Here is a 27,743-nt window from a genome sequence, read left to right on the forward strand (position 1 = left end):
AAATAGCTCCCCTGTAAGTTATATAATTATACGCTATCTGCGCTCATTCATGCCTTTACAAGTGCTATAAATACTGTATACACTGTATAAATACAAGTGCTAATAGGAACTCTTTTTCTGATCATATTAGACTCTTATTTCACTTTTTTACTATTTTCTTTTTGTATTAACTATCTGTTTTATTGTGTTGCACTGTTGGAGGAGCCTGTGGCCTAAGATTTTCATTGTCATAACTACACTGTAGCCATGGGCGTAATTTCTACTGGGGATATGTCAAAATCCCGTTTGTGTCCCCCCCCACTTTTCAAATGTGTTTATTTATTTTTTTACGCAAGCGGTTATCGTCACGGAGGAGCGTCTGTGTGTGTGTGTGTGTGTGTGTGTGTGTGTGTGTGTGTGTGGCACAAGCGCATTTTGTGAGAGAGATAGAAAGACAGAGAGAGAGACAGACAGAGAGAGAGTGAGTTACGAGGGGTTGTTGTTAGCATCTGGTGCTAGCTCGGAGCTAACGGAGATTAGAAGCTGTTTCAAGAATAAGGAGAGGAGAGCTCTTTCCTGTCAGGCTGAGATAACGTCAGCTCAGTGAGCTAAAGGACTCGCTGAGCGATTAGATTAGTAAACTTTAGTCTAAGTTATCTCAGTGGGTCTTAAAGGGAATGGTCATACATGTAAACAAATGTCTCCATCTATTTAATATAGGCCTAGTTGTATAAAATAAGTTAAGAAATCATCCCAATGTGTACTATAGGTCAGTAAACAAATCAAAAACACAGTTTGAAAGGGGAGTGATTAGTAAAATATGCATTTCTAGAAAGAAAGAATGCAGACTAGGTAAGATAAAGATAGGAGAGGGGAGTTGATCAAATATGTGTTATTGGTTGTGAGCATAATGGTTTTTTGATTATTGAAATATATACAGTTCTGTTTCATGAGTGTTGAGAGCTGTATCCATACATCTCTTAAATTAAATCGGGTAATGTTTTAATTGCGGAGAACCCCCTGTTTTGTGTCCTCCCCACTTCTCAAACCAAAGTTACACCCTGGACTGCAGCTATGTACGCATGACCAATAAAAGCCCTGAACCTTGATTTGGTTTAGTAGTTAATTTGATTGTGAATGTCTTTTTTTTTTTGTCTCCGCAGGGAAGGAATCCTTTTTTCCTCGAACCCGCCATCATTATCGCCATCACTGACGGAAACAAGTTGACGAGCGGCGGAGGAGTCCAAGACGAGGTCAGCAAACATCTGGAGTCTGATCACACAGCAATGTTTAATCAACACAAGCATCCATTTCTTGATCAAACCCTCCATGTCTTTGTGGAGGCTAACATGACATTCACACAACAACTTATAAGTTATAGCTAATGTATAAATCACCCCTATAAATCAATGCTATTCGGACTATTTCATATCATCCCCCTCGCAGTAACATAAATCGACTCATCCAAAACAATTAAGGTTAAAGAGGCCCAATTGTGCCTTTTGGGGTTCTCCCTTTACAACAATGTGTGTTATTTAGGTTAACAGTTAATGACATCACTATGTAACACTCGCACTTCTATTGGCTCTGCTCCAACGCATTGTACGTGATAGGCTAAGGGGCGGGGCATCTCTAAGCGGTTGACCAATCAGAGCAGAGCCGGCCAGCTAACCAATCAGAGCAGACTGGGCTCTGGTTTCAGACAGAGGGTGAAAAGAGTTGCTGCAGCACAGACAGTATGAGAAAGATAAAGAGCTTTTTGAACATTAAAGCATTGAGACATGTAGGGATGCATATCGTTGCCTTTTTTTACGATACCGATACCACTGAACGATACCGATACTCGACCGATACATATCGTGATACTTTCATGTTGCATAAGGGAAAAATTGAAGCGCTTTATGATATAGTTAACATGATTTCTTTAGTGGTTTCAGCGGTCCTCCCAGTGACTCAGTAGCCCTTCTTGCCTTTAATTGTTTATTTATTTCAGCCTCTCCATCTGTAAGTGATCATCCATGTTGTATATGTTGTGCTGCTGCTCCCTGTGAGATGGAGAGGTCTCATGTAGTCAGATTTGTAGCTTCAGAAGTAAAACATGGAGGCGGTCAAACACATCCAATGTTAGTCGTTGATTCTGCTGCCACAGTCTAATGTATAGCCTCTGTAACTTGCTTTCAGTCTGGATTTATCGCAGTGACGTTCGGTGGGCAAGTCTGACTTTAATTGCAGCTCTTCTGGTAGTTATTTAAAAGTCACGGCTGCGTAAGACATGTCTGAAAGGAAAATGTTGGATGTCTGTAAAGGGATCACGCTATGACAACACAAGATATTATAACAGTAACATTTAAGCAGACTACAAAAGTTAATTGATGTATAATTACAAATCTCTGGATCTTCTTGTATTCATGATTGCAACCCAGACTTGCTATAACAATTTCATCTTGTAATGGCACATTTTCTCCCATGTTATGCTGTATAAATGTTAGATAATCAGATCTGTTTCTTAGCTAATGAAATACCTAATAAATAAGAACAGGCGCTAGGACTCGTCAATATTCCCCAAACACATCCTGCTCATCAACAGTTGCCAGGTTTCCTTCAGTGGCAACTTTTGTTTTGGATTGTATGAGTCAGCGTTTCATAGCTTTAGTTACATCACATACATATTATTTTATATCGAAGTAACTTCCCCCCCTCAACCACTTTTTACTTTGTAAAACATGCAGCCCATAATAAACACATCTTAAATAATCTAAGTATCTTATCTAGTCATATTATAAGATGGCTGAAAATAGCAACAATATGTTCAGTTGTAGTTACCAAAAGCTGATGCCTCATTGATTCTCTTTCGTTAAAATTACATTTAATTTAGCCGACAATTGATCCAACTAGGCTTTACATAAGTGCAATCAACCATGAAGATACAACCAGCAAGAGTCCTGCAAGAACAATAGCTCTAAAAAGCATGTTCAGTCAAAACAAGCCGGTGTTAATAAAGGGAGAGCCACCTCATTAGAAATAGTAAAGTAAAGTTCATATTTTATTCTCTCGGCATGCTCCACGCTATATTTAGTCGTGTTTCATTGTCACACTGAGCGTCCTTACTCTGCTTTGTGCACATATTTATACATCTGTGTTTAAGATTTATTACAACTGTAACCAAAACTGTATACAAACTTCAACTTCCTCACATATGCAATTTGACACTGTAATTAATATGTGAATATAAGGTCAACTCGTGCACTTTATCTACTCTTTGAAATGTCTGGTTGGATGCAAACTGCATGTTGTGGAGCTATGTGCGATAAGATAAGATACGATGGACCTTTTATTAATCCTGTGGGAACATTCTGTAGTTTAACAGCAACAGGGTTAGGGGGGAAAACAGGACAGAACAGATTCACACAGATTAGAGATGAATACAATTAAAGATCAAATCAAAGATAAAAATACAGTTAAGTTACTTTAAAATGAACATATCATAATAAATAATATGTGCTTTACAAAATGACACATCACAAGTTAAAAATAAACAAGAAATTCCCCTCAGATTATTTGTGAAGAACTTTACAGACCTGTGCATTTGATCAGGTTAAGACTAAGAGGTGTGATAATACAAATACAATAAATCATGGTTTCTCTCTGACAGATAAGACACAAGACGACTGACTCGATGCAACAATATACAATATAAAACAAAGTGAACATATAGATACAACAGAAATAAAAAGATAATTGTAATAAATAATTGTAATAAAGGTTAAACGATTAAGAAATCAAAAAGACCAACGTAAAAAGAAATATTGCTATATATACATATTTGGGTTATAATGATAATAATAATTCATTTATTTTATATAAGCGCCTTTCAAGGCTCTCAAGGTCGCCGTACAAACACACACACAAAAAACAATACATAACACCAGCATAAGAAACATAAACAAGACAATGCAGTATATAAATCAAATAAATAAAACAGAGGATGTGTGATGGATAATGATCAGGGTGGATATGCGAGTGTGAAGTGATATGTTTTGAGACGTGATTTGAAAATGGGGAGAGTCAGTGTTTTGCGGATGTCAGGTGGGAGAGAGTTCCAGATATATAGAGAGGCGAAGTCACGCCCATCTACTTCCGACCCATGGGAACTTATTTCTGAAAAAGTATGTATTGAAGTCAATGGAGAGAGAAAACCTATCTTTCGATCCCGTTTGAATTGTGCCACGAATTACACATATGATGTTTGTCAATCTTAAAAAAGCATTTCCATGTCAAAAAAGTCACAGTTTGTCGTAAAACTGTTGAAATATAAGACTATGAAAAATACGCAACTAGAAAGACTACAAATCCCAGAGTCCCGGTCCCGCATGCTGGCTCTTAGGAACCGACTAACTCCTCTTGTGTGTATGCACAGCTCTCAACGTGCCCAGACTTGGAGTGATTTTCACCTCGTTTAATACTTTCCGCCTCGTTCTGAGAGAAAGAAGTGAGATGTTCCAACGGGACGGCCGTCTTGGTGTGTGGAGCGAGACGGGAGATGTAGTTCATTGAGCGCTTTCACACAAGAAAAAGTGTTACTTCACAGTTTTACGACACATTTGTATTTTTTTGACTTGCAAACTATCTTTTAAATTGACAAACATCATATGTGTAATTCGTGGCACAATTCAAACGGGATCGAAAGATAATCTTTCTCTCGTCATTGACTTCAATGCATACTTTTTCCGAAATAAGGTCCCATGGAGGGAAAGGGAGGGACTTCGCCACTCTATAGTTATATATACACATATTAGATATATACTTTAATCCACATTCTCCTTCCTCCTCCAGCTCCACCTGCCCCTCACCACCCCCCTCCCAGGAAGTGAGCTGACCAAGGAGCCGTTCCGCTGGGACCAGCGCCTGTTCGCTCTGGTGCTGAGGATCCCCGGCCACGCCTCAGTGGAGCCCGAGCCGCAGGGGGGGGTCCCGCCCGACGACTCCCCCATCACCCCCATGTGTGAGGTCACTGGAGGTAGGTGGACTAGCGTAGGAGATGCTTGTTGGTTAACATTTGCAGTGGAAGATGCACTGATTGCTCGGCTTCAGGAGGTGATAACCACTCGTGCAAAAATGTTTGCGTTCAACACTGCGCATGCTAACTGGGCAATACGTGTTCAAAGTGTGCAGTCGCTCAGATGAACAGTTGATGCAGATTAGCATTTTATTAAATTCATCGTAACTAATTTTGTATGAACACACAAGGTGTTTCTCAATGTCGAGTACGCTTGCTTGGTAGCACATGTCTTCCGAGTCACTTGCTTCAGAAGCGAGGCAAGAATCCTTCCTGGCATTCGGAAAACGAAGAGTGGAACAGGCGAGCAAGTGTGCAGGTGTGCGTCATATGAGAGGCCCCGCCTTACATTTTCGGGGAAATTGGTATGTGCGCAAAGCATTGTGGGGATTTTAAGACCGGAGTCTACACATGTGCAGCCTCGAAATTTCGCGCTACGAAGTACGCCGGGCTCGGTAGAATTCCAAGTATGCTGGACATTGGAACAGTCCTTCGGCGGCACTCGATGACGTAGTATGCTTGAAATAGTGGCTCTGGAGCAGCTTTACTCGACATTGAGAAACACCCTCACTCTCTCTTTTCTCCCTTAGTTGCACTTGCTAGTTTAAACACACACAGCTTACCTGGTTTAGTTTATTAAACATCTTAAAATTGTATTTAAAAAATACGCGTAAGCCTAGCAGAGAGTCAACTCCGTCTTAAAAGGCATTGTAATCAATAATATGAAAAAACGGCTGTACTTTGAATTAAAACTACTTGCTAAATCCTTCAAAAGTCATACAAATGCCAGGATATGGGCAAATGGGATGGCTTTGTAAAGTCTTAAAACGTTTTTTTTGATTATTCTCTACCAGTCCTCGCTCGTTAACGTCAAACAGATCTGGACAGCAGAAGAAAATGCACTTTAGATTGTTCTTAAATGTAATTCTCTGAGGCAGTTTCCTCTCAGGCTGCATGAGACCGGGGGAAACCCAGCTTCTGCTTCAACCATCAGACAGCTGGCTTACATAAAGAGAGACAGCTTAGGAAATATTTGTTGATCATGTGTACACCAGAATATTAAATGACTTGTTCACAAAGGACAGCTAATTATTTGTAAATAGAAAACATCCTCGTTCTCTGGGCAGTTCTGTAGCAGAGCCCAGTGGAGCAAGTCTGAGCAGCACCAGATATAAAAGCACATTTGATGATGCTATAAATACAATGAATAAAGAGAATAATGGATCTGGATACCATTTTTTCTGAAAGAACAAACGTAGTGAAGGATCCTCGGCAGCTGTTCCTCACTCAGCATTCAGAGTAGCTCGTGTTTACAGGCGGAGACGCTCGTACAAACACAGCCAGCTCTTATTTAATCACCGAGCAGGTCTGATGGAGCTGAAGGGGTCCAGAGCTTCTCTCAAGAGCCCTTCAGGAGTAACTGTTGATTAATGTTAGAGAACTCAAATGTTCCCCCTTAGTCCACGATTGTACCTTCTAGTTTTAAATAACACAGGGGGTCCGCGGGGTCTTAAAAAGTATTAAAAGTTGATAAATCAATTTAGCGAAAATTAAGGCTATTAAAAAGTATTAAACGGCATTTTCCAAGGTTTTACATTTTGTAGCTTGTTTTCAATAAGTATATGAATTGTCCAAATAGGTTGTATTCTACAGTCTGCCTGAATGTAATCATGGCGTATGTGTGTAGTGTGATTCTGTGTAGTTTATTGATGGCATCCCGTTGGGTTTGACGTCATCTGAACAGGACATCGCACGCTCACTGCTTGATAGCGCGGAGGTCCGTTTACGCCGGTTGCTAAACAACATCGTTATGGGGAAATGCAAGTCTGCGTCCAAATGGTTGGAAGATAAGGAGGAAGGACAATCAATACTGTATATAGTCAATGTGAGGTGAAGTGTGTCGCCAAGGTAACCGGTTAGAAATCCATGTGGCGATGAGGTCTTAAAATGTATGGAAAGGGTCTTAAAGGGTCTTAAAAGGTCTTACATCTGACTTCAGGACTCCTGCAGATACCCTGGTTGTACTTCAATTGACCATGGTTCTGTTTAGGGCTGTGCATCTTCACTGGTCTCACGATTCGATTCGATTACGATTATCCTGTCAACGATTCGATTCAATTCGATATCCCGATGCATCCCGATGCATCACGATTCATACCAATGCGTTGCATCCTCAATTTTCTATATTACTGCACATGGCTTATTTTTCATCAATGCATTCATGCAGTAAATACATATGAACTCTCTTTTTATTATTTAGAAAGTGCTTCAGAAATCAATAACAGAAATGTCTTGACATTAATTTATAAACCAAAATAAATGAATTGTATAGGTCTAGCCTCCCTATATCTGTGTGTGTTCCATCCTCAAAAACAAAAAACTAATGCTTCTGCAGTCTAGCTGCAGCTTCTAGCAACGGTCTTCTGTTAAAAAGGGACACTGAATGTCCTGAATGTGGCATCACACACAGGACTTGAGTCTGAACACACCAGACAACAGGAGTATTTACAACAGCATATAACAACTAAAATACTGCATGTGGGTGCACACTCACATTCTGTCTTACTGTTACATAAATCCCATGAATGTATGAGATTAAGTTAGCTTCATTATATCTCAGTGATTAAGTGAATAATAAAGTTTCTATCGGGTCACTATCAGCCTGTCACTCATTATTTTCAGGGAGGGGTTTGGAGGAACGGAGAGGAGACGGTGATCGCGGAAGCTTTTTTCCTCCTGCCTTCACAAACTTTACACACGTATATATCGTCTGAAAATTGCTAGAGGGCATTCATACTCTGCAATCCAAGACTTAATTAAATCCACCAAAAAGTGCTGTTGGTTCTGGACTGGTGTTCTTGTGTTGGTGGATAAAGCATACTGCTCCGTGTTCGGTGTTGCTGTGTCACTGTCACGTATGTTCCCTGATCTCTGCGTCACCGACCGATTTGATATTCAAGTGACAGAAGAAAAACAACGTTATAGTAAAGCCGCGGCCGGAAAATCAGGAAGCAACGTTACTACGCTATAATCGATTATCTTCCGTCACTGCATCGATACCGAATCGTCCACGTCCGCATCGCAATGCATCGTAGAAACGATTATTTTCAACACCCCTAGTTCTGTTTTATAAAAATAAAAAGGGGCGGGTTGGGGGGATATTCAACAAAAAATATACATAATGACAGTGAAATATGTTTATATCTACAGAGTTTATCACATCACATGTATCACACAAATAATTCAATTTGGTTTTTATAACACTGATTTTATTTTATGTCACATTTTCCTTATAGAGCTAACTTAATACTGCATACAATCGTATTTACTGGTAATATAGGGTGGCTTAAATACAACATATTTTGAGTTCCATACAAAAGCTGATATCTGGTTGCCATTTTTAAAGGTTACTGCTTATTGAAGGAGACTTCTAACACCTCCTGTCTCCTGTCTTCATGCTGCCTGGTTGTGAAAGCAGCTGGCAGGAGGAACACACTAGAATGATACTGATGGCAGGTTAAGATTTAAACACACACACACCCTCACACTCACTCTCACACACTCACAGTGAGAGCAGAGCACACCAAAGCTTCAGTGTGCAGCAGTCAGTGGGGCTGAATGCAGAACATGACACAGCTCCATTGTCACTGACAGTCCACAGTTGATTACTGCTGATGACACAAAGCCACAGCCTTTAGAAATGGCTGAGTGAATGACTGAGTGAATGGCTGCATAACAAGGTCATTGGAGGTGAAGTAAGAGGCAGTAAATGTCCAGAAGGTTGAATTTGTCTAACCAGTTGTAGCTTTGTGCGACAAAGGAGGCGTGTGTGATTCATGGTCGTTGCTCATGTGACCTTCACTGCCCTGTGACTGATGCTGAGACAGATCAGCTGAAGCAGATTCATCAGAGCTTTAGAGCTGCATTCATGCAAATGTTCATATTTGCATGCACGTAATATATCTCCAGTGTAAAGGACGCACACAGCCACATAAAGAATACAGAGTTAGTGAGAGCACTTGAACATGTAGTGTATATAAAGTCATTCAAATGGTATCATCTTTCTTACCCTGGAATATGAAGTGGTTAGTTGAATAGATGTTTGATACATTCAAGGTTAGGTTTTACTTCAGATTTTTCGTTGTAAGTTGAAAAATACTTTGCTTTGATTCTCGAAACTTGTATCTTTTAAGCATGCAGATCATTAAGGTTGTTCTTTATATAAATAATGGCTCTTGGAAGTCCTGATTGGATTAAGTATTTCTTGGCATTCATTCGTGACACTTTAAGGGAACTGTTGGCCTGCCTTTATGTTAAAAAAAAATCCATTGTTATTATATTATCGGAGTTGTTTTGTCTCGCCGGGAACTTTTTTTATTGTGTTTTATTCCACCAACGAGTAGCTATCAAATACCTTTCTTTGCATCATTATTATCTACAATGTCATAGCTTGTAAATACATTTCACACGTCACTGCACCATTGTTATGAAGTCACCTCACTCTACACTTTATATTTAGTAGAATTAGAATGGGAGGGATGAAGCCCTCTTTAATGGTCACACATGCAGTGACATGTGTTCTCTGCTTTTAACCCATCCTAGCACCAGGAGTCTAGCACTAGGAGCAGTGGGCAGCTAGTGTGCAGCGCCCGGGGAGCAATGGGAGTGTGGGGGGGAAGGGGGGTGTCCGGTGCCTTGCTCAAGGGCACCACGACAGGGCAGGAGGTGAACTGGGACCTCTCCAAGTAGAAGTCCACACTCCATATTTAGGTCTGATCGGGGACTTGAACCGGTGACCCTACGGCTCCCATTCCAAGCCCCTACTGACTGAGCCACTGCCGGTCCTAATTTATGCAAATCTTCACATATTCACAGAGTAAATGCAAATGATGCACATGCAGATATTCATCTTGGAGCTTTCCATATCGAGACTTCGTCATCTGTGTTTTAAAACTTGAGTTCTTTACATTTTCATCTGAAAACTCTAAACGATGTGTAATAACTTCGACCACATGTTGTGGAAGTGTTTGCTCACGGTAACAAACACACAGATAATGATCATACAGCTCCGTATTCCCCTCAGCTCCACAGAGCCTTCAGACTCTTATGACTCAATATTTGTTTTTTTGGCTCATTTACTGTGTGATTCAGCCGTAACCCCATCCAGCTGTTTTCTGTTAAATGCTCTGAACGCAACATGCTCTGCTCCAAACAGCCGACAAAGTCAACTCGCTGGTGAAGGAGGTGGAGCTTTTCAATCAGGAGAGACTTCATTTTGTTTAAAGAACATGTATTGACACATGCCAAATGATAAATGTTAAGTCTTTGGCGATTAGACCCCGATCCTGAAATCGTATATCTAAAGGGGGAAATGCAGCCGTGAGCATATGTGACCTGCTCCATCGAAATCAGTCGCATTGACCCGAAGACACATTTTGAGTTGTGTACGCTGTTGGAAAGAGGAGATTCCTAGCTTTCTAATGATATCAGGATTGTTGTTGTACTCCAAATATTAAGCAACATATGTCACATTATATAATGACTGTCACCGAGTCATCGTTTTGAGAAAAAGGCCTTCAAAGTTTCCTCTTCTCTGGAATCCATCGATCTGATTGGTTATTAGCAAATGATCAAAATACTACCGAAGGAAGATATTTTCGTTTGGATTACTGGTCTGGGGGAAGCTCGCGAGTGTGTATGTATATACACGTGTTTGTGTGTATTGTGTTTGTTTCCCGCGGAAAACCCTCTCGAGAAACACCGGCCGTTACTCCGTTCTCCGCTTGTAATTATGCCGAAGCTTCAAAGTTGTATTTATCATCTGCATTTGCCGAAACAAGTTTAATATTCTGAAAGCCAAGACTTTGTTTATTTGAAATCAGATGAAAACAAACTGGAACGGACCCTGCCGTGTTATCTATGATTACTATACGCCTTACATTCATAATTTCAGTTGAGGGAGGGGGAGCGGGTCTCTGGAAGAGCAGATTGCGAGTGAGAGGTGTCCTCTTCCCTTCACAAGCTTCAAAAATGTATTTATCGTGTGATTTTGGAAATAAAAGTTTCATATTCTGAAAGCCAAGTCTTGGTTTGTTTAAAATCAAACAGAAAAAAACGAATCCCGAAAAACTTTTTGTTTTTTTATGCAAATCCACGTTTATTTTGAAATCAGCCGTTGCGACTTCCGACTGATTTCGATAGAGCGGGTCACATATAGGGAACCCCCCCCCCCCCCCAGGGTCTAGACACTGGCGATGATGCTGAAGATCTGGATTTGATGAGGAGATGGGATGAAGAGGGGGTGTGATGAGGTCTTTGGATTAGCTCTCCTGGCACTGCATGTGATGAAAGGAGGTGGATGGGGAGGAGACGGGCGGCAGCATGAACACCTGGAATCACAGCTGACTGCAGGAGAGAGGAGAACCATTTTAAAGTGTGGCTGCAGCACGCTGATTGGCTGCTGGAGATTGAGGTGAAATGTAATGGGTTAAAAAGAAAACCAGTGATGAGCTGATTATAAGCAGCTGCGGAGTGAATGTATTCCAGGGCCGCACGATTTGGAGAAAAAATCTAATTGCGATTTTTCTGACAGATATTGCGATTCGTTTTGCAATATTTGTTTTTAAGCGACCCAACGGAAGTTTATTGTAAAATGCGTCCATATCTCCGGCTAGGAAGGTCGCATCAACGTGCTCCCGTCTCTAGCACCCCCGCAGCCCGAGCTACGAGTGAAAGAACTAAACTTACATGAAACTTCCGTTGGGTTGCTTTAAAGTCAAGCTTCAGTTTAAGATTCACCCTGTGATAGAAACATGTGATGGAGCGTCACTAACCTGACTCAGATGGTTCACCAAACCATCTAGGAAAGCTCCATTGGAAGGCATTTGGAAAGGGCAGGCACTTTCAGAAGCACTTGGCAGGTGATTGGATCAATCTGTCTATCACCTTCTATCATGGGCCACTTCTGATTGGTTAAGAATGGCTGGTACATGTGGAGCACAGCACTTCTGATTGGTGTGGATGACTGACAAAAATAAATAAATATCGATTTGATAATTGCATCATTTCAAAAATCGATGAATCGTTCAGCCCTAATGTATACCAGTCTTCCTGAAAGAACTTGCGCTGAGCTTCATATCGCTTGTAGAGTCATTTGATCTGGATGTGGTGGATCTAAAAAGAGGTTGAAATGACTTTATTTATATAGCACTTTTCAAATGAAATTAAATACATGTTTATTTAGATAGCCCAATATCGCACAACACATTTGTCTCAGTGGGCTTTACAGAGCAACACACATGAAGGACAGTGCTAAAAGATATAACAAAGAAAGAAATAGGAGGAAATATACAATAAACCAATGAAATAGTATACTATAAAATGTAGGGCTCAGTTACAAGTTACAGGACTCAGACAAACAGTTATCCGAAATCAGGTCTTACTGTTATGCTTTAATAAAAGGAAGTCTTCAGCGTACTCTTAAATGTTTGTACACCGTCTGAATACTTGTAAAACCAGGAAGTCTGATTATAGCTCAATTATTACTAAATGTGTTTTTATCCCACAATGAAGCGAACATTGTATTTTTTACATAAATAATGCAGTTTTATAACATAATGTCTTTACATACTGTGTATAAATAAATAGTGTGTGTGTTGCAGGGCGTTCCTACAGCGTGTTCTCCCAGCGGATGTTGAATCAGTGTCTGGAGTCTCTGGTGCAGAAGATCCAGAGCGGAGTGGTGATCAACTTTGAGAAGACGGGGCCGGACCCTCCGCCTTTAGAGGGTGAGAAACCTCTCCGTGTGATTTCATGATATTTTATCCCTGACTGTATTTCCAAAATAACTGCTGCACCGCATCTGTTTGATACGTTGAGAATCTCTGTGCTTTCTCACTTTCTTTTTAAATCCTCTCTGAGCTTTTCTGCTGCTCGTAGAGGTCACTGTTAAAACCCCCACTTTCATACAGTATTTTACACACACACACACGCACACACACACACACACACACACAGTTCTAAACATGTATTAACGCTATGAATAGAAATAACACAAGTAAAGCTCTGATAAGGGACATTCACCTTTTCAGAGTTTAACTTGTGTTATTTTTGTTAATTCTGTTAATACATGTTTATTCTTTTATTTTATGCTTAATATCCCTTTGTATATTCTTATGTGAACTACTTGTTACTTTCTTCTGGGTTTCTGTTGCTGCTATAAGGTCCATCTTAACTTCACATTATAAAATCATTCTGTTGTGTTCCATCCCTCTCAGACAGCTGTGTGTGTGTGTGTGTGTGTGTGTGGTGTGTGTGTGTGTGTGTGTGTGGTGTGTGTGTGTGTGTGTGTGTGTGTGTGTGTGTGTGTGTGTGTGTGTGGGTGTGTGTGTGTGTGTGTGTGTGTGTGTGTGTGTGTGTGGGGTGTGCTGTGTGTGTGTGTGTGTGTGTGTGTGTGTGTGTGTGTGTGTAGTGTGTGTGTGTGTGTGTGTGTGTGTGTGATGTGTGTGTGTGTGTGTGTGTGTGTGTGTGTGTGTGTGTGTGTGTGTGTGTGTGTGTGTGTGTGTGTGTGTGTGTGTGTGTGTGTGTGTGTGTGTGTGTGTGTGTGTGTGTGTGTGTGTGTGTCTAAATGTATTAACAAAAAGATGTCCAGATCAGATGTATAGATGTTTGTTTATAGGTACATGTTGACTAGTTCTGATACATAGAGTACACATATAACATTAATTAAGTGCGTTCTTGGAAATTAAAGGATTTAATTGGAGTGACCCCATCGTTCTTCAGTAAATATCGAAAACAAAAAGTATTCATTTTTGTGTGTGTAGATGCTCCGGTGGAGGCAATATCGAAGTCCGGTCTGCAGCCTTGGCACTGTTGCCACAAGCTGATCTACGTACGGCCCAACCCAAAAACCGGGGTCCCCATCGGTCACTGGCCCATCCCCGAGGCCTTCTGGCCAGACCAGAACTCCCCCACGCTGGTGAGAAACCTCCCTGACCCAGATAAAATGGATTCAAAGGAATGTTATCAGTGACGATATCATTTTTTTCATTAAGTTGGATAATCTATGGCTCCAGATCTTCAGCTAGGTTAGATACAGGTTGTGTGGTGTTTTCTTTTCTGTAAGACACTTGTGAAGGGAATCAACAAAGCATAAATATAAATAATAAAAAAGGAAGGCTTGACCATGCATCTTTGACATTTTGATCTTCCAGCCCCCCCGCTCAGCACACCCTCACGTCCGTTTCTCCTGCCTGGACTCGGAGCCCATGGTGATCGATAAGGTGCCGTTCGACAAATACGAGCTGGAGCCGTCGCCTCTCACTCAGTTCATCCTGGAGAGGAAGTCCCCGCACACCTGCTGGCAGGTAAACACCCGCACAACAACACCACTACATAATAATGCTTCTGGGAAACGACTGAAACATTAAAGTTGAGATCCATAAAACTTTGGAACGGGTCTTGCTGTTATCAGAATTCCTTTATTTGTCCCGGGAAGTTTACATTATTACAACAGCAGAAGTATAGTGCAGATAAAGTGAAGAGAATAGACTGCATATTCAAAAAATAACCAAGTATACATGCATTAAGGCTTGGTGGCGATGTCCATAGGGACTTGGCTTGGCAACTGGAAGGTGACCAGTTCAAGTCCCGGAAAGACCAAGTGCTACCGAGGTGTCACTGAGCAAGGCACCGTTCCCTACATGGCTCCCCGGGCGCCGTTCAAAATGGCAGCACACTGCTCCTAACACTAGGATGGGTCAAATGCAGAGAAACCGTTTTGTTACATAGTACCTGTACTACGTAATGACAATAAGTTGAATCTTCAATCTTCTTATTATTAATAAAAAAACAATAAGTAAAAAAGCAAATGGCAAATTAAGAGAACAAATTAAACGTGAATTGCACGAGGGTATATTGCACATGAAGCAGGGACCAGAAAGTAGAGCATTTCAATAACAAACAATGTTTCCACATTTAAATGATTTTCTCTTGTGTATTCTAGGTGTTTGTGTGTAACAGTGCCAAGTACAGTGACCTGGGCCAACCCTGCGGATACTTGAAGGCCAGCACGGCTCTGAACTGTGTCAACCTGTTTGTGATGCCCTATAATTACCCCGTGCTGCTGCCACTGCTGGGTAAGACCGACGGATCCACGCCACACTGTCACCGTCAACACTTGCTGATAAAGCCCCATTGTGATTGTTCAGGGGGTCCGCAGGGTCTTAAAAAGTATTAAAAGTTGATAAATCAATTTAGTGGAAATTAAGGCTATTAAAATGTAATAAACAGCATTTTCCAAGGTATTACATTCTGTAGCTTGTTTTCAATAAGTATATAAATGGTCCAAAGAGGTTGTATTCTACAGTCTGCCTGAATGTAATCATGGCGTAGGTGTGTAGTGTGATTCTGTGTAGTTTATTGATGGCATCCCGTTGGATTTGACGTCATCTGAACAGGACATCGCACGCTCACTGCTTGATAGCGCGAAGCTCCGTTTACGCCGGTTGTTAAACAACATCGTTATGGGGAAATGCAAGTCTGCGTCCAAATGGTTGGAAGATAAGGAGGAAGGACAATCAATACTGTATATAGTCAATGTGAGGTCAAGTGTGTCGCCAAGGTAACCGGTTAGAACTCAAAGTGGCGATGAGGTCTTAGAATGTATGGAAAGGGTCTTTAAAAAGGTCTTAAAAGGTCTTATATCTGACTTCAGGACTCCTGCATATACCCTGTTGTAACATCTATGAGGAAGTAAAGTAGCACCATGTTATTTTTGTTATTCAGTTCTGTGACATTTGCTTTTTGTGTCATGCATTCCTCAGCTCCTCTAAACAAACTTGATCATATGTGCTGCTATATAAAGCAGGTGGGGTTTCACGAGGCACTTATATTTCTTATATTTCTCTCTCGGTTTTTGAGAGTCCTCCCCAGATTATCACTGTTAGCTCTGTTCTAAATTACAACACCGTTAGATACTACTCGCCTACACAGCACCCAAAGAAGCATCACACGGCCTCTTTAAGCACCTTTTTCAATTTGGGGCAGGCTTCGGAGATATAGAGCAGTGTTCATTTTGGCAGCTATTTTTGATTTAGTCTTAAGACGAAAATAGTTATTAGTTTTAGTCACATTTTAGTCCTTTTTATCCTTCAAAATGTTTTCTCTCTTTAAACTAATTCAGTTAGGCAAATACAGGAATCTGAAATTGGAATCAAGGTGACAGTATCAAGTGTTGAAATTCGTAAAGCAACATTTCACTCTTTTAACACTTTACTTGTGGAATATCTAGGGATGGGGTATCGTTAAGGTTTTTAACGGTACTACTACTCTTAAAAATGTGTCTGCACGCCGCTGCAGCGTGTCTGTTAGGCCCCACCTCCCGCACACAGACGAGACCCAGGGAGATCGCTCTTCTGGAGTGAAGAGAGCGGAAATAATGATATTGCAAGTTAGAAACGTAAGATGCATTTTGACAGACAAGATGGACACTTGGGGGAAAATACCCTGCATTTTGAATGTCCGATAGTCCACCATTAACACCTTAGTCTCGTCAACGAAAACAAAATATACATTTCGTCATAGTTTTTATTATCAAGAATCTATTTTTAGCTCGTCATCGCCTCGTCTTAGTTGTGTAAAAAAGGTCGTTGACGAACATTTTTCGTCATAGTTTTCGTTGACGAAATTAACACTGATAAAGAGTAATGTGAAGTCACTCTCTTGTACAACATGTAGCCTCGTCTAAAGTTCTTTTTGGGGGTAAAATCATGTTCATGTCTTGGATTTCTTTCTTGCAGATGACTTGATCAAAGTGCACAAGTTCAAGCCGACCATCAAATGGCGACAGTCCTTTGAGAACTACCTGAAGACCATGCCTCCATATTACATCGGGGTCAGTGGACTTCAGCTCCTCGTTCTCCAGCTCTTTAAGATTTATTTTAATATTTGATCGATGCTAAAAGCTGCTGAACTGGTCTCATGGCTGTTGTTCTCTCCACAGTCCCTAAGGAAAGCCCTGAGGATTATGGGAGCGCCAAACCTTCTGGCCGACAACATGGAGTACGGGCTGAGCTACAGCGTGGTCTCCTACCTGAAGAAGCTCAGCCAGCAGGTGAGGAGTCAGGATGTTGTGTCTCGCTACCTTTGGGCACACAAGTCAGTCTGTGTCTGTTATCCTGACGAATCATATTCCTCCGTGTCTTTGAGCTCCGTTATTTTTCTAATAACTTTAGGCTCTGTTTTACATTTTAGTTTAACATAAACTGTCCTGCTGGCATAATTACTCATCAGTGCACCAGAATGAAAAGCTTCATATAGTCTGAATGCATTATTTACTCCTATTTAAATATGTTTTTATGAAATACAGGTCCTTTTTTAACTATTCAGTTTAACACATTTTTGAGGCAAATAGTCGAGTAACAAGTCAGATTTTTATTTTTGGTTACATATTTTTACAATATATATATATATATATATATATAATTATATATATATATATAGAGAGTTTTCAATTGGAGCTTAAAGGGGACCTATCATGCAAAATGCACTTTTTTATGTGTTTTATACATAAACATGTGTCCCCGGTGTGTCAGGGAACTCACGCAGCGTCAGGAAACAAAACCCTCTCTCTTTTCCTCCGTACCCAAAGCTCTAAAAACGGGGAACAACGGAGCTGATCCAGATTTGCGTCCGATATGACGTAATATCTGAAATGTGGACCCACGGGCCAATCAGAAACGTTGCTATCAGAAACAATGCCCGACTGTTTTGGACGTAATATGGTCGGTGTTTACATTAGCATCGCTAACACTCAGAGCTAACCTGTACTGGAGAGCATGTGTGTGAAGAAGCAGGAAGTAAAAAGGAACTCGCCTTGTGGTATAACCGGCAAGAGAGAAAGCCTTTGAGCTCCAGACTGTTTCAGAGAGAACCCTTGATAATCCATGATATGGCGTTTCATCACGGCAGCATTTAGTTTAGACGGTAGCTGCCGGGTCCCGCGTGAGCTCAGACCCTCCTTTTTTTTTTTTAATCTTTTTTTTTTTTTTTTTAAGCTTTTTCCCAAAATCAGCACTTTAGAAACAGGAAGTGAAATAGAGGGATATGAGGCATGGCTAGAATGGGTGATCTGTTTGGTATTTTGAGCAAAACACTTCATAGACATGTTTTTGATATATTTTGATATATCTGAGACCTATGCTATCGCCTAGAAATAGCATGTTAGGTGCACTTTAAGTTTGTTACTTGTATGCCTAGTTGTATAGTAATTATTATGATAATTAAATAACCTTTAATTCATATTAAAAAGCTGTCACAGCAGCATGTAAACAAGGCATTGCACATGAATTATAAATTGGATGGTAAAATGGTAAAGAATATAGATATTGACAGTGAAAGATGTATATGTATAGAGTATCTCTATACAGTATTGACATCACTGTCACTATGATTGCATTATGTTCAACAATCTAGAAATGTATCAAATTATAGATAACATTATACATTTGATCAACTTATGGGTACCAAAGATTCTATATCGTCTCTATATCCAAAAGGATACCCAACCTAGTGTGCCATGTTTTATTTAGTTCAATTCAATAATTAGGAGACTGTGTTCAAAATGCACCCAGTCATATAACTCGTTTTCTCACACTTCCAGTCGAAAATCGAGTACGACCGGCTGATTGCGCTGATCGGTAAGAAGCAGCCTCCGGAGGCCGGCATGAAGGTGCGCTGGCGGGGGGGCGGCGGCGTGTCTCAGGCCCAGCGCAGGGACTTCATCCAGCAGCTGCAGAGCCTCTCTGGGGAGGGGCCGCCGATGCCCCTGGAGCTCAACAGAAAAGAGTTCCAGGGCTTCGAGCTGGCGCTGCTCAACAAGGTAAGGTTTAAGTTATTTTAAAGGTCACCTGTTATGCAAAATCCTCTTCTTCATGTCTCTTCTACATCAACATGTGTCCCCTCTTCTTCATGTCTCTTCTACATCAACATGTGTCCCCTCTTCTCCATGTCTCTTCTACATCAACATGTGTCCCCTCTTCTTCATGTCTCTTCTACATCAACATGTGTCCCCTCTTCCTCATGTCTCTTCTACATCAACATGTGTCCCCTCTTCTTCATGTCTCTTCTACATCAACATGTGTCCCCTCTTCTTCATGTCTCTTCTACATCAACATGTGTCCCCTCTTCCTCATGTCTCTTCTACATCAACATGTGTCCCCTCTTCTTCATGTCTCTTCTACATCAACATGTCTCCCCTCTTCTTCATGTCTCTTCTACATCAACATGTGTCCCCTCTTCTCCATGTCTCTTCTACATCAACATGTGTTCCCTCTTCTTCATGTCTCTTCTACATCAACATGTGTCCCCTCTTCTTCATGTCTCTTCTACATCACCATGTGTCCCCTCTGTGGAAAGAGACTCTGAAAGTTTCAGGAACAAAGATTCTCTCTCTTTTTGATCCATTTCTATAAAAACCTGTCTGAAAATGAGCTGATCAGATTTTGGCCACTTTATGATGTCATCAAGATGTTTTGTCTTGTGTAACCATTAGCCAATCAGCAACCAAGGTAACCCCCCCCCCCCCTTATCACCTGAATCTCCTCCTAGAGCTCCATTGTGTTCTTTGTAACCAAATGTCTCTCAGAGGGGCGTGGGGAGGGGCTCCTTATTTTCATCTACAGTAACAGACAGAGAATCAGCACTTTGGAAGCAGGGCTGAAACAGAGGGGATTATGGGTAATGCTGCAATGATCTGTTTGGTGTTTGGAGCCAAACACTTCAGAGACATGTTTGTATATATCTGAGACCTGTAAGATATTGATGAAAAACAGTATGATAGGGGACCTTTTTAAAGAATGTTCCCACTGCAAATAAAGCCTTTTTATCTGAGGAAACAATGTTGTTCTCCTCAGGGTTTGAAGCCGCAGAGCTTCAGGAACCCGTACGACATCCCGCGCAGCCACCTGCTGGACCAGCTGAGCCGCATGAGGAGGAACCTGCTGAACACCACCGTGTGCACGCTCCGAGGGCACGACTCCGGTTAGTCACTCTCATTCTCACACTCACTGAACAGATGTCATTATACTGCTCCATTACTCTTTGTTACCACACCCAAATCTGATGTCAGCAAGAAAAGTTCAACATCTCACTGAATGTCAAGAAAGGAAGGATATTTTCAGCTAGTGTCAAATGACTCTTTAAGGCGAGACACTACACACAAATACATTTTTAATGCAGTGGTTGAGTTTGAATGAGTTTGAGCTAGTTTGATTCTACATAATGTCAGACAAGTGGAAAGAAAACATCCCAAATTCACTGTTAAGTTGTTAATTATACTACATTTTGTAGAGCAGTTTGTGAGTTTATTTTAAACAACGTGTCCTAATGTGAGTCATCAACTGGAAAAGTTTCAAGTTGAATTGTTATGGGTAAGATATTGACCCTAATCACCTGTAGTTTCTCCCCTCAAAAGCAAAAAGTCTACATTTCTCTCTTTCTCTTTGAATGTCCAGACCAGCTCCACAGCGTGCCGATCGCCCAGATGGGAAACTACCAGGACTTCCTGAAAGCCGCTCCTCAGCCGCTCCGAGACGCAGACCCCGAGCAGCCCAAGCGCCAGCACACCTTCGGAAACCCCTTCAAACTGGACAAGAAGGTAAAACATCAGCACTAAAATATCGTTTTTCATGACGACTCAGGTCTTCAAAGTCAACTTTATTGTCAATCTTCCAGTTTGTGTGTACAGAAACATGTACTTCTCACACAAGTACATGTTTACATCCAACTGCACTTATATTCTACCTCACACCGTTTTTATAGAACACATCATTATTTCTACTTATTGACTTGTTTACATTTTGTACTGTCTTGACCGTATTGTTCTTGTATTGTTTTGTAAGCGTACTGTTCAATGTATCATAGGTCCAATTTATAGTCACTTAACATATTATATATGAAAAGTTTTAGCTTGTATTGTCAAAATGATACTCATACTGTCTGTTATGTGTGATCGCACCATCGGGAATGCTTGGAATTTCGCTGTACTCTGTGTCGTGACACTAAAGGAATCCAATCTAAGTAACAGACCAAGTCATGATTTGAGGAACATGTAAACTGACCCCTCCCCCCCCCCCTCACAGGGCATGATGATCGACGAGGCGGATGAGTTTGTGACGGGCCCTCAGAACAAAGGGAAGCGACCGGGAGACAGCAGCAACATGACGGGCGGCGGGCCGAAGAGACGGCGCTGCATGTCTCCTCTGCTGCGCCTCGGCAGAGCCTACACCCCCCCCGTAACCCCGCCCGCCAGCCCCCGACCAACAGGTAGGATTGATTAAAGCATTTTCAACTAAACGATAAATGGGGCGAAGCCTGCGAGCTAGTTCAGGCAGTCAACTCGAGCACCAATCATACATTAACACGTGACGCGCCTCGTCCCTCTTACAACCAACCAATCACATTCTCCTAAACATGCCGCTCTGTTTAAGTTGCTTTCAGAAAAGTGGTTGTATGTGTATTGTGCAAAAAATGAAAATGATGGAGTCTTAAAACAGGCACTTTTCAAACAAACTTGTCGTTTTCAGCAAAAGTCTCATCATCCCACCTAAATGAATGTTTTGTGCTAAACACGTTATTTTCTCTGACCCTGCAGACGTGGACATGAGTGACGGAGTGTCTGAACCGGAACTGATCATCAACCACCTGAATCAGAACCACTACAGCTCAGACGAGAGCTCGGACTCGGAGGCGGACCTTCCCTCGGGGCCCGCCGGCCTCCAGGAGAACCACACGCTGGCCTCAGAGGAACAAGAGGAACAAGAGGAACAAGAGGAACACGAGGAGCACGAGGAGCACGAGGAGAACGAGGAGATCCAGGAGCTCCAGCATGGGGATGAGGAGGAGAACGGAGAGCCCGGGGAAGGGGATCTGGTGCTGGACGAAGAGGACGGAGCGGAGCTGGTGATGATGGACGACGACCAGCCGTCACGATACCTGTCGCCCACCGCTCTGAAGAAGCACATTCACATAGAGACCACGAAGGTCAACAACGAGCTGAGGACGCTCATCTACAAGGAGATCAGGAAACCCGGCAGACGTAAGTAGACGAGCTAAATCTGTGGAGGGGTGCTCAAATAAAAGAACAGTTTATTGTCTTATTGGGGATGATTGTTCTCATACATATGCTTCAGATACACAAATATGTGAATAAAGACAATAGACGAAGGTAAAGAAGCTAAAGCACCTTAGATTTGGTCAATAAATGATATCCTTCGGGACTTCAGCTTTCCTGGAAAACACTGCAATAATTAAGAGACGATTCTAATGTTTTCTCTTTCCTTTGCAGACTACGAGAAGATCTTCCTCCTCCTGAAGCAGATCCAGGGCACTCTGGACACCCGGCTCATCTTCCTCCAAAACATCATCAAAGAGGCAGCCAGGTAGTGTGTGTGTGTGTGTGTGTGTGTGTGTGTGTGTGTGTGTGTGTGTGTGTGTGTGTGTGTGTGTGTGTGTGTGTGTGTGTGTGTGTGTGTGTGTGTGTGTGTGTGTGTGTGTGTGTGTGTGTGTGTGTGTGTGTGTGTGTGTGTGTGTGTGTGTGTGTGTGTGTGTGTGTGTGTGTGTGTGTGTGTGTGTGTGTGTGTGTGTGTGTGTGTGTGTGTGTGTGTGTGTGTGTGTGTGTGTGTGTGTGTGTGTGTGTGTGTGTGTGTGTGTGTGTGTGTGTGTGTGTGTGTGTGTGTGTGTGTGTGTGTGTGTGTGTGTGTGTGTGTGTGTGTGTGTGGTGTGTGTGTGTGTGTGTGTGTGTGTGTGTGTGTGTGTGTGTGTGTGTGTGTGTGTGTGTGTGTGTGTGTGTGTGTGTGTGTGTGTGTGTGTGTGTGTGTGTGTGTGTGTGTGTGTGTGTGTGTGTGTGTGTGTGTGTGTGTGTGTGTGTGTGTGTGTGTGTGTGTGCCTAACCCTATCTTGACCTTCACTGTCACACGGAATAGCCCTAACAGCCTGATCGTGTCCCTTCTGCCCATAAAATGTTTTGGTGTCCATTTCCTGTAAATATCAGTAGATGGTAAAGTAAAAACATTGACTAGGTTTATCATTTTACAGCTGAGCACATTTGCACACTTGCATGATATTGCCTGGAAAAAAGTGGTCTAAGTTCTCACACTGGCCCTCTAAATATGTTGCCCTGAGGCAACGAACAAAAAAACATAGTTTTAGCAAATTAATAAATACATAATAAGTCTTTAAACAATCAAATATACTTATTTTGAAATGTATCTTACCAAGTGGTGGCCCTGAGTCCCCTGCATCTTTGCTTGCAGAAAGGACTGCTCCACCCCCAGACAAAATGCCACACCCATATCATTCTCTCATTTTATTGGACACCAGCATGTCAGGTGACATTGTGTATATTTAAAAATATATATATATTTAGAGGGCCAGTGTGAGGTTGAAAAAAGTGGTTTGTTGCCTGAGGGCAACAGTATGCCATAGAGGGTTAAGACTATATAAATATATAATGCATATAAAATAATGTATATACGCTGAATTGCTGAAATGTAATGTGTAAGAAGAAAGTGAAGAATTTAGATTGAAATGATACATGAACACTGGGGGCTTGAATGTTTGATGAGAGAAGAAAATAAAGTAAAAAGGCTTGGAAAAGCAGCAGAATATTTGAACTGCAAACTTTTGAACTAACTTGATGGCGAATGATATGTCGCCATGGCAACGGCATTTGATGACACCCCATAATACGCTTAGATGTGTTGATGGCTGCATCGTTACCAAACCTGTGAAGTTTTGGGCCGTTTGGAGCATTTTCACAGAAGTGATGAGAAAACCGTGTTTCATGGCGAGCATTGTCTTGCCATGGCAACGGCATTTGAAGAAATCTCAAAACTGTCCCGTAGATATATTCACGGCTGGACTGTTGGCACACATGTGAAGTTTGAGCACTTTTTGAACATTTTCATAGGAGTTATAGCGACATCGCGTTTTATGGCGAGGGATGCGTTTCCATGGAAACGGCATATGGTGAGATCTCAGATTTGGCGTAGAGCTGTTGAGGCATGGACCGGTGATATACAAGTGAAGATTGGGAGACGATTGGACCGTGTCCATTGGACTTACAGCGACATCGTGTTTCATGGCGAGTGGTCTGTCGCCATGGCAACGGCATTTGATGACACCCATAATACGCTTAGATGCGTTGATGGCTGCATTGTTACCAAACCTGTGAAGTTTTGGGCCGTTTGGAGCATTTTCACTGAAGTTATGAGAAAACTGTGTTTCATGGCGAGCATTGTGTTGCCATGGCAACGGCATTTGGAGAAATCTCAAAACTGTCCCGTAGATGTCTTCACGGCTGGACTGTTAGCACACATGTGAAGTTCGAGCACTTTTTGAACATTTTCATAGGAGTTAATGTATAGCGACATCGTCTTTTATGGCAAGGGATGCGTTTCCATGGAAACGGCATATGATGATGATACCCCATAATTGACGTAGAGCTGTTGAGGGCAGGACCATTAACCATTATCTGAAGTTCGCTGCTCTGAGCATGTCAGTTGGAGTTATGACATCATCGTGTTCCATGACACAGGTGTTTATAGTTGAGCTAACGAGGTGTCCAGAGATCAGAGGTTTCCATTGTTCTGAATGAGAGATAAACTTCTTACATGTGAACGTTTTGTGGAAGAACCGTAACAGATATCGGTGAAATCTCAAGGTCCTCATCTCAAGGACCTTGAGTATCTGAAGTGTGCTTTTTGTGTACTAAATCGATTAACTAAAGGTGTGCGGCTGCTGCTGTGAGGAAATATCAGCCTGAAATTACAATGGGCTTTAATGGCGACATGTTGAAAGTTTTTGTCACTTCATGCCCTCAAGAGGCATTTTGTTTAATTATTTTTTGCTTAATTATTTGTCATTTTTCAAGCTACAAGATGTTTTCCTACATTTGTCATGAAAGATTATGTCTCAGGAATGTAGGGTTTGGGAATTATGGCAGTTTTAAAAAACAATATGAAGGCAAAATTCAAGATTTCCTACCCTCTAGCTGTGACATCACGCACTCTAGTTAATGTTAAAATGTGAAGAAAACCTCTAAAACAAGGTCTGAAGAATGTTTAATATCTCTAAAAGTAAGAATCAGATTTAAAAGTTGTGTTACACGAATAATGTCAGAAAGATGTGTAACATTTTAAAGTTGGAATGAGGTTTCTGAGTGAAAGTATGAATGAACAGTTAGCAGTTGAAGTCGCATGAAGATTTGTTGAAGTCTGAAGATTTTCTCCATTGACTTCAATAATTAAAAATGTGATGTATTATGGGATGTATTTCTGGAATCATGAAAGTTATGAATGATAAAAGTAATAGCACTCGATTCCGGACCGAGCTGAACGTTTTGATGTTTGAACAGAGTTTCTGCGATGTTCTATGCGGGAGGAGAAGACCGGCAAAATAAGGGGTGGAATAAAATTAAAGAATTTCGTGCGAAGAAGAACAGATAGTAAAATTAACTATGTCTGAAAGCAGAAGTCTAGGGCAAATGATTGCATCATTCAGTGCTCTTGTCACAAAACAAGATGCATTGTGGGACATGTAGTTTATGGGCAACGTGCCCCTGTAAAGTGGTATGTAACTGAATAATACACTTTTTATATTCTTTGCATGCTCTTGCCGGATTTGGCCCCCGGGCCTTGAGTTGGACACCCCTGACTTAGAGACTTGAACTGTAGATCCTAAATCTCTCTATTCTAGTTCTATATCCTTGTTTGTTTATTTTGTTTAATTTCTTCACCCTACCTTTTAATTGCTTCAGAATTCAGAGATTAACATTTTATTTGTAACCGTTTGTTCCTCACTTCAGGTTCAAGAAGCGCGTTCTCATCGAGCAGCTGGAGAACTTCCTGGAAGAGATCCACACCAGATCCATGAACATGAACCATGTGGACACACTCTGAGACCGATCATTCCCAAAACTGAACTCTCTGATGATGAACCCTCCACTTCCCCAACGGAGACGAGACGAGGCATCCAGCTCCGGTCGCGTACGTTTGCACAGTTTGACCCAAAGTCAGTGTTGACCCTGGAGGATGCATTGAGCGTTTTTCAGGGGGAATGAGGAAGCATTTTATCGCTACAGGTGAAGTGTTGGTCTACTCAAGTGAGGTTTTCGGCCTGCAGAACATTTGAGGATGTTGTCTGATCTCCGAACCCATCCTGAGTCAGCCCATTTTAGATGTTCCTCATTTTAAAAAGGAGGAGATGGATTAAACGAGGGCAGTGCAGGACTTTTCTGCAGAAGAGCAGATGTTGACTTTTATTTATGATGATGTGATTGTGTAGGAAGGGTTCAGGTTGTGTGTCGGTAACTCAGGGTCAAACGGGATCCGGCGGAGATGCTCATAAAAACATTCATTTGCTAATTTTTCCTCTTCTTGTTAGGACGGGTTGTTTGTGGGAGGGATGAGTCTTGTTGTTCCGTTTGTTTGAAAATGAACTTTCTACACTCCACTAACTGAAGCACTCCAATGCGACGCTCTTATAGGAGTATGACTCGACTCAAGTAATGAATTTGTCAACTACTTACCAGACTGACAATTGATATTATTGAGCAGTAACTTAAGGAATTGTATCTGGAAACTTAAAAAAATATAATTGTTTTTTGCAATACAGGTTTTATGAGAGATCAACACAAAGTTAAAATCACTTTCAATGATCCGACATCATTGGTTACAAATGTTGAAATACAGGGACAAAAAGCTCAGGAACTAACACGAACGCATCCTAATCAGCAATAACATTGGAGCTAGTTTCCCCCCCCCCCCCCCCCCCTCCATTGTTATCTTAATTTAAAACCTGAAACTGTTCCCTGAGTGTTGATGAAGCGAGGTCTCGGATGCCAGCTTTTCCCAACGTGCTGGTCGTTGCCAAATAACTTAACCCCCCCCCCCCCCCACCATGAATCTCAAATCAACTTCTTGGCACTTAACCGTGAATGCACTTGTGTACATTTGAGAATGTTTATTTATGGTAATTTAAAAAGAAATTAGAAGTTTTTCGAGAATTCTTTGTCCAATTTTCTCAAATATACACAAATAATCTGTATTAAGAGGTCAAGGGTTGATTTCCTGATTCTGAGTGCAGCCCTCTTCTGTTCCCTCCCTCCTCGCACAGGGACCAAATCTGCCATACTTGTCTTTGTTTGTGAAGAGGCCGCTACCAAAAGAGTATTTTGAATACACTGTAAAGATGTAAATAACCCTAGAGTACTATTTAAAGAGAATGTTCAGTGGAAAATGGCCTTTTTGTAAGTATTTCCATGAATAAAGTTTCTATTTTACACTGTGAAGGGCCATGTAAATAAAGTGTTCAGTAAATGTGACTTTGTGTTTTTTTTTCACGTTTGTCACCAGAAAAAAAGCCTTTTTTTAGTTCACAATGACCAGGGGGTCAGCGGGGTCTTAACAAGTATTAAAAGTTGATAAATCAATTTAGCGAAAATGAAGGCTATTAAAAAGTATTAAATGGCATTTTCCAAGGTGTTACATGTTATAGCTTGTTTTCAATAAGTATCTAAATGGTCCAAAGAGGTTGTATTCTACAGTCTGCCTGAATGTAATCATGGCGTAGGTGTGTAGTGTGATTCTGTGTAGTTTATTGATGGCATCCCGTTGGGTTTGACGTCATCTGAACAGGACATCGCACGCTC

The 27,743-nt window shown here is 41.4% G+C and overlaps 1 protein-coding gene across 1 annotated transcript; it reads left to right on the plus strand.

The window, feature by feature from the left end:
- Positions 1-1,142: 1,142 nt before the first annotated feature.
- On the plus strand, positions 1,143-27,416 carry ints6 (integrator complex subunit 6; the record flags this gene model as incomplete). Its single annotated transcript, XM_034203648.1, is given in 15 exon segments — positions 1,143-1,232; positions 4,813-4,996; positions 12,697-12,822; positions 13,858-14,012; positions 14,248-14,400; positions 15,039-15,171; positions 16,834-16,928; positions 17,037-17,147; positions 18,696-18,914; positions 19,948-20,074; positions 20,548-20,690; positions 21,175-21,358; positions 21,687-22,130; positions 22,380-22,473; positions 25,899-27,416. Coding segments are annotated over 15 exon segments (2,352 nt in total), but the record flags the coding sequence as incomplete, so codon positions are not given.
- Between the last annotated feature and the right edge of the window lie 327 nt (positions 27,417-27,743).

Source organism: Gymnodraco acuticeps, unplaced genomic scaffold (genome assembly GCF_902827175.1).
Source record: "Gymnodraco acuticeps unplaced genomic scaffold, fGymAcu1.1, whole genome shotgun sequence".
NCBI lineage: Eukaryota > Metazoa > Chordata > Actinopteri > Perciformes > Bathydraconidae > Gymnodraco > Gymnodraco acuticeps.